Source organism: Panthera uncia, chromosome B4 (assembly GCF_023721935.1).
Source record: "Panthera uncia isolate 11264 chromosome B4, Puncia_PCG_1.0, whole genome shotgun sequence".
Lineage (NCBI taxonomy): Eukaryota > Metazoa > Chordata > Mammalia > Carnivora > Felidae > Panthera > Panthera uncia.
The window spans coordinates 77053349-77065145 of NC_064809.1; the positions used below are offsets into that span (position 1 = coordinate 77053349).

The window sequence follows — 11797 nt, forward strand, 5'->3', positions numbered from 1 at the left end:
CAACCTTGCATGTCTGCCTCGGCTATAGAGTCATGGAAGGTAGTCAGCAGGGGAATGTTTTCAGACCAATGCTTTAGGAAAATAAATCTGGTAGCTACTTATCACATGGACTGAGGCAGGAATGTCTATAGTCAAGAAGACTCATTAAGAACTAATGTAGTGGTCAGGGTGAGAAATGACAAGGGAAACAACAGGAATGTGGAAAAGAGGATATGCACATGAGACGCTGCAAATGTCAGGACTTGGCATTTTTTATATCAAAAAAAGTGATTTTTGGTAACGAATTTCTGACCCACAGAAACTGAGACAATAAATGTTTATCATTTTATGCCAGTAAGTTTCAGAGTAATTCATTATAGAGCAATGGATAATTAACAGTTTATTCCTTCTGGATTTCTTCAGAACAAATGATACCAAGTGGTTGCCATACACTTATTTTTTTTAACAGTTTTATTTTTTAAGAAGTCCTTGGGAAACTGGAAAGAACGTGGAACTGAGAGACAGCTCTGGGTTTGCAGCTCTGCCACTTGTTGGCTGTGTGTACTTGGGTTAGGTACACATTGTTTCTGAGCTTCAGAGTCATTATCTAAAAACAGGATTAAGGGGCACCCGGGTGGCTCAATCAGTTAAGTACTCTTGGTTTCGGCTCAGGTCATGATCTCCCGTTCGTGGGTTCGAGCCCCATGTCGGGCTCTGTGCTGATGGTGTGGAGCCTGCTTGGGATTCTCTCTGCTCCTTCCCCAGCCAAAATAAATAAGTAAACTTAAAAAAATTAAAACAGGGTTAATATTTACCTTAAAGGGCCACCGTGAGGACTAAATAAGCTAGCCTGTTAAGTGCTTGATATAACCTTAGGATATATTAGGTGCTTGGTAACAAAAAGTCTCTCCCTACCCCCCATGTCCCAACCTCATCTAGCTTTTCTGTGAACTTTCCGAAATCTACAATCCCCAATAGCCAAAGAATTTTTCCATGATTCCTGAATATCATTCCCTTTTAGTGATCCGAACCAGAAGAAATACAAAATCTCAGGCTTACCCCAGTCCTACTGAACTGGAATCCGACTTTTAACAAATTCCCCAGATGATATGTGTAAATTCATCAAAACATGAGAAGTACTGGACTAGTACATATCTCAAACTTAATATGGGCAAAACAGAGCCCACGCACCTCTCCAAACCTGCTCCACCACAGGCTTTGCCACCTAAGTAAATGGTATCATCCGGGTGTTCATGCCAAAAACAGGAAGTCAGATTTGATAGTTCCTTCTCCTGTGCTCTTCACATCTAATCAATCCTCAAATCTAATTCCAAAATATATCTGCATCTGTCTCTTTCCATCCCCACACTCACATCTAAGGCACCAACTTCTGTCACTAGGATTACAGCAACCAGGTCAACTTATCCAGTAGGTACAGCAGGCACAGTGCCTGGGCTCTACTGTACTTTTAGGGGCCCTCAAACACATTTTATTGTAAAATTATAATAAAAAATAAATGTTTAGCTCAAAAAATGTTTCAACGTATAATATTAGTATACTGGTCATTACCCCAACAGTCATAAAATGTAATTTTATCAATAATTCTGATAAGTTCTTACATATACACTCATGTAACTACCACCTACAGCAAGACACTAAGTAATCCTTTTCAAAATTTCAAGTCATGACATTCCTTTGCATACAGTCTTTCCATGCTTTCCCAACCCACCTGGAATAACATCCAAACTCCTAAACCTCGTTTACAAAGGCTCACATGATTCAACCCCTAACACTGTCTCAACCTTCACCTTGTACCACTCTTCTCCTGCCCCTCTCATACCCCAGCCTTTAAATTCCTCAGCTTGCCAAGATGGTCCTGCCCTGGAGCTTATGACCTAGCTGTGCATCCTCTACCTTCTCCTAAAGCTCTTCCCAAAGACATTCACAGGGCTGGCTATTTGTAATCCAGATGTTTAAATGTCAATTCCCCAGAGGCCTTTCCTGACCAGGCAATATAAAGGTGTACCCAGGAGTGCCTGAACGGCTCAGTTGGTTGAGCATCTGACTCCCACTCAGGTCATGATCTCACAGGTCGAGTTCAAGCCCCACATTGGGCTCACTGCTGTCGGCACAGAGCCTGCTTCAGATCCTCTGTCCGCCTCTCTGCTCCTCTCGTGCTCACGCTCTATCAAAAATAAACATTAAAAAATAACAATAAAATTTTAAAAATTCAGTTGCACCCAATCATCTTTTAATAAAATCACCTTAATTATCTTCAGGGTGCTTATAATTTATAACATTTATTCACTGCTTATTGTCTGTCTTTCCCTCAGTGGACCATTCATTATTACATCCTTTGGAGCTGTGCTTTCTGTTGTATCAAAAAATGCCAATAAACAGTGCCTGACAGAAGGTAGTCGCTCAATGATAATTCCCGTTGAATAAAATACTAATACAGCATATAAATAATATGTAATAAAACGTAGCATTAACTAGAGAAAGCACGGATAGCACTTGGCTGTGAAATCATAGCGCCTGGATTTGACTAAACCTAGCCCATAAAATGAAAGACTAAATGAGGTAAAAGTTCGTGGTAATTAAATGTTCGATATTTGTTATTCTTATTTCTTCTAAACATGCCCAATTAAAACCATCCTTATGCAAGATATTGGACTTGTTTTGCTTTACCAGAAAGTTACTTTTTTTAAAGCTCAGTAAATTAACCACATATGTCTTCACACGTGGAAAATAAAAAGAAAACAAACTTAGAATCTTCCCTTCCATAAAGTCAATTGTGGCACTCCCATTCCGGGTTCCAGCCCGCCTCCATTCGGTCCCAGACAACTGGGGCCCGGGGGCCCCGCCCCTTCCGCTTACCCGCCTGGCAGGAAGTCGGCAGATAGGGAAACCCGCCCCTTCGTCCGCGCGCAGTCCTACGTAAAGCGAGAGGGGTTTCGCGACAGCCCAGGCCCCCCCGCTTTGGCCACATGTCGCGAAGGTCTTCCCGTCGGACGTCGCACCACCTCCTCGCGCTGCTTTACGAACCTAGAGCAGCACCGCCCCGCCTCCTGTCTCCCTCCTCACTTCCCCGCCCCCTCCCAGTTTCGCGTCTCCCAGCCCGACGCTCCCGCTATAATCACGTGATTGCCTCATCCGGGTCCTTTGCGTTCTCTCTCCCTCTCCCAACATGGCGGCCTCAGGTGAGTGAGCGGCCGAGCGCGGCCAAGGACCAGGCTCATTAGCTACTCTCTGAGCCTGATCCACTGATTCCCTGGAGTCGGGGAGCGGGCGGCACCGCTTTCCTTCGGACTCTGGGGCTGCGGCAGGCTGGCGGCTTGGCCATGTTAGGTTATCGCCTCGGGATGTTTGGGGGGAGGGGAACGTGTCCTTCCCCTCCCCCCTCACACTCTTTTCACCCCGTCAGCGCGAGGTTGGAGCGAGGAGTAATGGCTTGAGTTGGAGTGATGAGGCGCAGAAAGATCTGTGGGAGCCGTGAGGCCTTCTCATAGACGTGAAGCACTGTGTCCGCGTGGAGGAAGGAAGGAGGCGGTTGGCGCGCGGACGGGTGCACACTAGACTACGTCTCCGAGGCGCGAGGCCGTTGCGGACGGGAGTGGGGGCAGGGGAATAAAGAGGGGGGGCAGTTAGAACACGAGCGCGAGTCGGTGGAGGGGCGGGGGAAGGCGACGACGCGCGTGCGCGGTGAGAGAGAGGAGGGTAGCGGCGACCGGCGCGCCTTAAAAGCACGCGCGAGAGTCCAGATGGGAAGGTTTTACGTGCATGTGTTGCCTTCCCTTATGTCCTTCCACTCTCTGCTGTTCCCTTTTTAGAGTGTGGCCCGGCCTATGCATTCTTCTAAGGGTAAATCTGTAAGGCTTGGAGGTTGAAGCCGCTGGAGTTAGGTGGGGGTGGGGAACCCAGTGTGGCGCGCCCACGTGTTGGAGGAGAAAAAGCAAGGATGGAGACCTATATTTCCTCTAGGGTTTTTTTCTTAGTACGTATTTACTGACCGCAAACTATAAGCTAGGCATAGTTCTAGCTTGGGGATGGATAAAATGGTGAACAAGGTTAGATCCTTTGACAGCTTCCATTTTGGTTTATTTGGGTAGCTCCGACGGTAGAGTTCAGCTTTATTTATTTGTTTTAAAGATAACTGCACAACTCCTGGGGAGTAGTTTTAAAATAATAACTAGTGGATAGAGTAGGTTTCCTTTTTGGACGAGTTTGGAGTAAGGAATACCAGTGTCCTTCAAGTCCGCTTGCTTTTCTCATTGGCAGTGGGGGGTGTGGAGCATTTTCAGCATTCATTTTAGTTTGGGGGATAATATGGTTTCTTTCCCCCGCATGATCATATATTGTATGAAACATTGCTCGAATCCCTGCTATCTCTGGACACTTCCTTTCTCACCAAGAATTTCTTCTCTATTAACCTAGGCTAAGAATTATGTGTGTTTTTGGAATATGTTGAGGGAATTGAAGTTCATTTGAACATAATGCCTTTTATTGATGTAGCACTTGACAGTTGGCCAGGCATTTTTGTGTTGTGTTGTCTCATTTGATCCTCTGAGATAATGTAGGCAGATGGTGGTGTCTCCCAGCTGAGAAAAATGAAATTATTTGTTCAAGGTCACATGGCTGCAGGTAGCAGAGCAAGGTTGAAATCTTTGAGGCTCCTGACTCTTATCTGCTGTCAACTTGGAAGTAACAAGGTTGGCTTCTATGTCATCACATTTTGGGGATCTACCCAAAAACTTCATCTAAATTAGAGTACTTACTTGGCCTGAATTTGCCATCTTGGCAGCTGTCATAATTTGGTGAAAAGCTTGTATTCCCTTTCACCATAACTTGTAGCACTTTTAGAGTTGGAAGACATATTAGCAATCTGTGCCCTTCATTTTACAGAACTGAGTGAAATCTGGACTGGTTAAAGGAATTTGCTTAGTGATGTCCCCTTCTCCTGTTCTTCCACATTTACTCTACCCCCTTTGAAGCCCTTATCTCCTGTCTTTAATTTGGTTCCGTAAATCTTTTTAGCTTTGTAGTATGCGTAAAGGGACACTATACTAGTATCTGAGAGAACAAGGTTACATCTGACAGTCTGCCCTTGAGGAATTTGGGATTTGTCAAATTTCTTTTCCAACTTTGAAACTTTCCCTGTCATTGATTTTGTTGAGTGGCCAATGTTCCCAGATATGGCCGTGTTAATGAGACTATTCTTGGGGCACCTGGGTGTCTCATTTGGTTGAAGCATCCAACTTCGCTTTAGGTCATGATATCACAGCTCCTGGGTTCCAGCCCCACATCGGACTCTGCCGACAGCTCAGAGCCTAGAGCCTGCTTCAGGTTCTGTGTCTCCCTCTCTTTCTGCCCTTCCCCAGCTGACGCTTTGTCTCTCTCTCAAAAGTAAATAAAAGTTCACAGTCCTTTTGTAAATGAGACGGAAAAATTCTTCACAGCAATACCAGTGTCCACTTGAACCATTATTGATTTTCAAGAACTGAAAGTGCCCAGGAGCAGGTTACTGAAATGCTGTCTTTACTGACAGGGAATCAAATGTGTTTGATATAGGTTAACATTTTTTGAGACAAATGCTTTCAAATTGGAAATTGTGCTTGTATGCACAGAACACCTTTAATTTACCTAACTTAAAAATTCCATGTGTGTCATCTTGTTTATTTTCACGGGGAGAGGATGGTGTCCCAATAGTTTTTTTCATACAGTGCTGGTCCTTATAGTTCAAAATAGTTTCATTATATGCTGTTCACATACAGGTTTCCCTTGCTACCCAAAAGTAAAGTAGAGCATTTTGTGTTTTGTTTTAGTTTTAGTTTTAGTTTTGAGAGAGGGTTGGGAGGGAAAGGGGCAGAGGGAAGAGAATCCCAAGGAGACTCCATGCTCAGTGCAGAGCCCAACACGGGGCTCGATCCTATGACTCTGGGATCTTGACCTGAGCTGAAATCAAGAGCCAGATACCCCAAAAGTAGAGAATTTTGTAAGCTGAAGTAAAATAAAGCAAAGAAGCAATTACCATTAGTTTTTAATGATTTTTTTTTTTTTTTTTTTTTAGCATTCCCGAACCCAAAAAATAATCTCAAGGTTTACTGATACCTTAGGACATGTCTTGCTAACAAAATAAAGCACAGATGATCACAGACACAGTTCAAAGCTATGGTGGCTTGATGCTGAGTATAGTTCTGAGGGAAAAAGCTTGGATGTGCCACTCTCAGTTGGAAGTGTGCTCTGCCTCTATAATGGCTCACTGGAAAACAAATCCTGAGAGCTTTTTTTGTTTTTTTTTTTTTTTTTTTTTTTGTAAACAGGTTTAGGTTTTTGTTTTTTAAGTTTTTTTTTTTTTTTAATGTTGAGAGAGTGTGCATGCACAAGAGGGGGAGGGGCAGAGAGGGCGGGGCCACAGAATCTAAAGCAGGTTCCAGGCTCTGAGTTGTCAGCACAGAGCCCAATGCAAGCCCAATGCACGTTTGGCTCAAACTCACAAAACATGAGATCGTATCCCGAGCACTCAACCAACTGAGCCACCCAGGTGCCCCTTTGCTTTTTGGGTTTGTTTGTTTTGTTTTTGTAAGAGCAAAAACCCTTTTTGGATTTCTTTTGGTTAGGGAAAACAGGTAACAGTCTAAATCATAAAGGCAAAGTGACATAATGCAAACTTTTGAAAAGTGAGGGCTACCTGTATTACCTATCTTCAGATCCCATCCTCTACCATATATTTGTTATTCTGGGAGTAGGATACCCAGATTCAGAAGGCCAGGATTAAAACTCATAAAAATTCAAGGACAAAAACAAGAAGTAGTGTCAAAGTAATACATAGTGTTTCTTTCTAACTAATGTCATTTTAAAAAATATATATATATACATATAAATACATGTATATATATGCATACATATATATACATATATAAAGCTTGAAACAGCTTTAAGGTATAATTCACATACCATATGTGTGGCTTGATAGAATATTCTGCCACTTTGTATTAGTCTCAGAACATCCTAGAATGAATTCACTTTTCATGATGGAGAAAGAATTGATGAGTATTATTTTTAAAAAACAAGTGCATATTTCTAATTATGTGTAAGTACACTTAAAAGTGCACACACCAAAGTCAATTTGAATTTTTATAGCTCTTCACTTACAGAAAGGTTCTAAGTTCTTTGTGTAGTGGTTAGCATGATGCGTATTGGGTGCTTGCTTTATATATTTTATGTAAATGACCAAATTGAGTGTGGAAAAGTAAGGGGAAAATGATAGGGCATTTTGCTAGGATTGTGTCCGTGTGAAGCAAGTTGAGTCATGTAACAACTGGTGGTTGAGGTGGTGAAGCTTATGAGTTCTGACTTGGTTTTTATTCTCTACTATGCTCAGCTATAGTGCAGTAAAGGTGAGGCTGCTTAACATCATGATATTGCATTGTATGAAACCTCTTGTCATGGGTGGGCTCTAAACAGCAGTGGAATTAGTCTAGTTCTAGGCACTCTGGTATAGGTGTTCTGATTGCATTTGTACAGTATTGTTTCTTTAAGGAAACATTTGTTAGTCACCAATTCATTTTTAATTTTGGTGGGTTTGGCAAGACTCACTACCCAGAAAGAAATGCCTTGCCTATTAGAAGTCATTTCTCCCACCATCTGTTTCTTGGTATTTACAACTATTCTGAACATTTCATATAAATTAAGTCATATAATACAGGGACTTTTGTTACTAACTTCTTTCATTTAGCATATTTCCAGCATCCATCCATATTGGTGGATGTATGGGTACTCATTCCTTTCTATTGCAAAATCTATTGTATGGACATCTACATTTTGTTTATGCATTCATTGTTTGATACGAGTTTGGGTTATTTATAGGTTTTGCCTATTATGAATAATGCTGCTGTGATCTTGTACAGGTTTTTATGACACTTTCTGATTTCTTAGTCTGTAGCTACTAACATTCAGAATTGATAACCCTATAAAATAAGTGGGACTTAGTCTGGCAAGATCTAAAATTAAGAAACTTAAGGTTTGACAGAGCCTTATCTGAACATTAAGAGCTTTCTGAATTCTCCTTCCTAAATAAGAAATAAGAGTTAAAGATGCAGAAGTAGGACTGCATTGTGTAACAAATAAGCTTTATTGCTTATAGTGCTTTAAGGTGTCCTCTTTTGAAATAAAGATGTAGCAGCTAGTCAGTAATTTTGTCACTTCAGTATCTGTGAGTTGGTATTTTTAGTAAAAGAATGGAGTGATAGCAGGAAGACATTCTGAGAAAACTAAAGGAATCCTGTTTGTTTGGGGTTTTTTTAATGTTTTTATTTATTTTTGAGACAGAGACAGCATGAGCAGGGGAGGAGCAGAGAGAGAGGGAGACACAGAATCCGAAGCAGACTCCAGGCTCTGAGCTGTCAGTACAGAGCGTGACTCAGGACTCGAACTCAAGGATCATGAGATCATGACCTGAGCCAAAGTCAGACGCCCAACTGACTGAGCCACCCAGGCGCCCCAAGGGATCCTGTTTTTTATATGGGGCTAACATTCCCTTTTGTTTGTCCTTTTATTTATTGATGTACAACCCACTTAAACCAGTGGTTCTCAATCAGGAGACAATTTTGTCTCACCCACGCCGGGGTAATTTGACAGTGTCTGAAGGCATTTTTGGTTGTCACAGCAGGGTGGGGGTTTTGGTGCTGGCATCTGATGAGTAGAGGCTGGAAATGCTGTTAAACATCCTATAGTACACAGAACAGCCCCACCCCAAAGAATCACCTAGCCTAGAATGTCAATGGTGTAGAACTTGAGAAACTCTAAGAGTTAAGTTGATCAGTTGTATTATTTTTTTTATTAAGCAGCCTCCCCATCTAGTGCGGTGCTTGAACTCACAACCCTGAGATCAAGACCTGATCCAAAATCAGAAGTCGGATGCTTGACCGACTAAGGCACCCAGGCATCCCTAGTTGTATTTATTTATTATAAGAAACCCTGTTTATCAAGGAAACAAATGTTTGATTTCTTGTTTAAGGACTTGTAGACTTAAATGTTTTTGAAAATGCTTTCTTCTAAGCTCTTTTATTTAATCTATATGAGTACATAAAGTACCTAGTGCTTGTTCGGTAAATTGTAGTAGTAATTAAGTCAGCAGGCAGAGGATTTAATAACATTTTTGAGATGTGTGTTTTTCTCCCTTAATCCATGTAGTTTGGCCTTAAATAATTGGGACACTTAATTGTCTATTACTTGAGGTGGTTGGTTTAACTTTTTAACCCAATTCACATCAGATTTAAAGGAAATTAAGAGTTGGACCAGTTCAATCATGTGGCAAGGGATTGATAAACCTGGAACATTAAACAATGCTTTACTTACACAGAGAATGCTGTTGAAATCCTAAACATGTCATGGGCCCGGGTATTGGATGAGCAAAGGGCATGGAGGATTTAGATAACCTCGTTTCTCAGTTATTGGAGTAAAATAGTGGAACAAACATTGGCACCCACTTTAGTTGACTGATTTTACTTCTTCAGGGCCAGTTAATTCCTTTAAATCTGTTTATATTTTGACTAAGTCAGTGCTGCTACTAGATTTAAAGAAAGATGAGTTACAGATCTTGTGAAAGAATTTTAGCCTGTCTTTAAATGAAGACCATCCATAATCTGGTGATTTCTCAACCGGAATTTTTTGGAGGGGACAGCAAAAGAACCCAAGGGAAAGAGAGATATGTGATTTAAAAAGACATTCTGAAATAAACAGTGTTTTAATTATTTTTAGTTGTGATGTTTATTTTGAAATTTCCAGTAACATTAAAGCAGAGTATGAGATGTGTTGGTCAAGAGTCACGGGTTTTAAAAAAAAAAAAAAAAGTCAAGGGGTAAAGTTGAGAAACTACGATCTAGAAAGTTGATAAAGCCAAAATCAGACCAAAGAACAGGCTAATTCCAGATTTCTGCTGTTTTTGGTATTAGATATACATACAGAACAAAGGGGACAGAGATGCTTTAACCAAATTATTTTTATGTTGAACTTTACTTCATTGTATGGACTGACCATCAGTTCTATTTTTATTTCCCCAGTGACCAGTCAGATTAATAATTTGGTACTAGCTGATGATACTAGGTTAAACCCCATGAGGGTAACAAGGATCTCTAGCTAGCATTATATTAGTCCCCAACACTGTTTTGAATTACAGGGTATGGAAAAGACAAAAATAAGCATTCCACCTCAGAGGTATGCTTTATGTCTTGTCCAAATTTGCTTGTTAAAATTTTTCCTAGGCCTTTTGCATAAAGCTAGGGGCAATATCAATGCTATAGGACCCTTCTTAGTGCGTCCAGAGGCTGTTCGTAACATAGCAAACAGGTCGTCTTTATTTCCTGAAAGCTGGATTTTAAAGAAAGGTGCTGGGTGAGAGCAACCTTCAGTTAAACAAATGGTTGCATCATGTTACAAATTTTTAGTCTTCTTGGACTGAAAATTAGATGAGAATTGGAACATGGAGGAGGAACTCATGATTATAAAAACCATGAAACTGATCTTTGTTACAACAAAAGCTGCGTGCTTTTTTCGTATGTAGGGGCTACTCTCAGGAGCCAGTCTTAGAACTTTATTTAGTCCTTTTGGCTCTTCTGCATTAGCTGTTGATAGATGCCATCTCAGAAGAGGTTCCGAGAACTAGATAGAGAGCCAAGGTTAGTCCACTAAGTAGAACCATTTGGAAATTCCTAAAGATTTCATAAACACAGAACATTCAAATGTGTTGGGTCTTAGGGGCTTCTTATTTTTTACCTTTAGTGCCCTATCTCATCTTCATATGTGGTATTAGGGTAAAGAAGGAGAGAATTTTTTTTCCTAGAGGGCAAGGAGATCCAGTTTTGTATAGTCTTAGTCATTACCCCCCCCCCCCCATTACACACACGCACACACAATAGAACTACTAACAGGCTTCTTAGAGGCTGGGGCTCCTGTGGGAAGAGCCCTAGATTTGGTATCCAAAACCCTGGGTTTAATTCTAGCTCTGCTATCTAATATCTCTGTAACTGTAGGGTAGTCATGTAACCTCTCTGAGACTTAGTTTTCTTTTTTGTAAATTGATAGCAATGATTCCTACTTTGTGTGGTTATTTTACAAGTATCAAACAATCCTCATAAATACCATTCAGAATATGTTATTAGGGGTAGGAGTTTTAGTTCTTTGTATACCAGAAGCTACAAATGTATTCACCTGTCTTAAACCCAAGTAGTTACTAAACTAAAATTTTCAAATGATACACGAGTGAATATAGTAGAAAATAAAAGGTTGCCCCCATCCCAGTCTTAATGTTGAAAATCTTTTGTTGTTGTTGTTTTGTTTATTTTTGAGAGAGACAGTGCAAGCAGGGGAGGGGCAGAGAGAGAGAGGAAGACCCAGAACCCAAAGCAGGCTCCAGGCTCTGAGCTGTCAACACAGAGCTCTATGTAGGGCTCGAACTCACGAACTGCAAGATCATGACCTGAACCAAAGTACGATGTCTAACCGACTGAGCCACCCAAGGCGCCCCTATGTTGCTTTCTTTTCACAGCGCATTGTACAACTCTTTTAAATACCCAAGTAATGGTAAATAATCTTTTGCTTTTTTAAAACAGCAAAAAAGAAGAATAAGAAGGGGAAAACTATCTCCCTAACAGACTTTCTGGCTGAGGATGGAGGGACTGGGGGAGGAAGTACTTATGTCCCCAAACCAGTCAGCTGGGCTGATGAAACAGACGACCTGGAAGGAGATGGTAATTTTTTTAGTTTCCATCATGCTTGAAATTTTCATTCTCTTCTGAGACAAAACTCATTCCATAATAAT

At 41.1% G+C, this 11797-nt stretch overlaps 1 protein-coding gene across 3 annotated transcripts in view; it reads left to right on the forward strand.

Moving 5' to 3' along the window:
* The first annotated feature begins 3071 nt into the window (after positions 1–3071).
* Positions 3072–11797, forward strand: part of EIF4B (eukaryotic translation initiation factor 4B) — a 29858-nt gene continuing 21132 nt past the window's right edge. The window contains exons 1-2 of one of the 3 annotated variants that reach the window (XM_049625555.1): positions 3072–3179; positions 11589–11726. In XM_049625555.1, coding sequence (XP_049481512.1) covers positions 3167–3179; positions 11589–11726 — 151 coding nt within the window. In that variant the 5' untranslated portion in view covers positions 3072–3166. Of the gene's footprint in view, positions 3180–3809; positions 3841–11588; positions 11727–11797 lie in introns of those variants that run through there. The other 2 variants (XM_049625557.1, XM_049625556.1) reach the window with 2 other exon arrangements.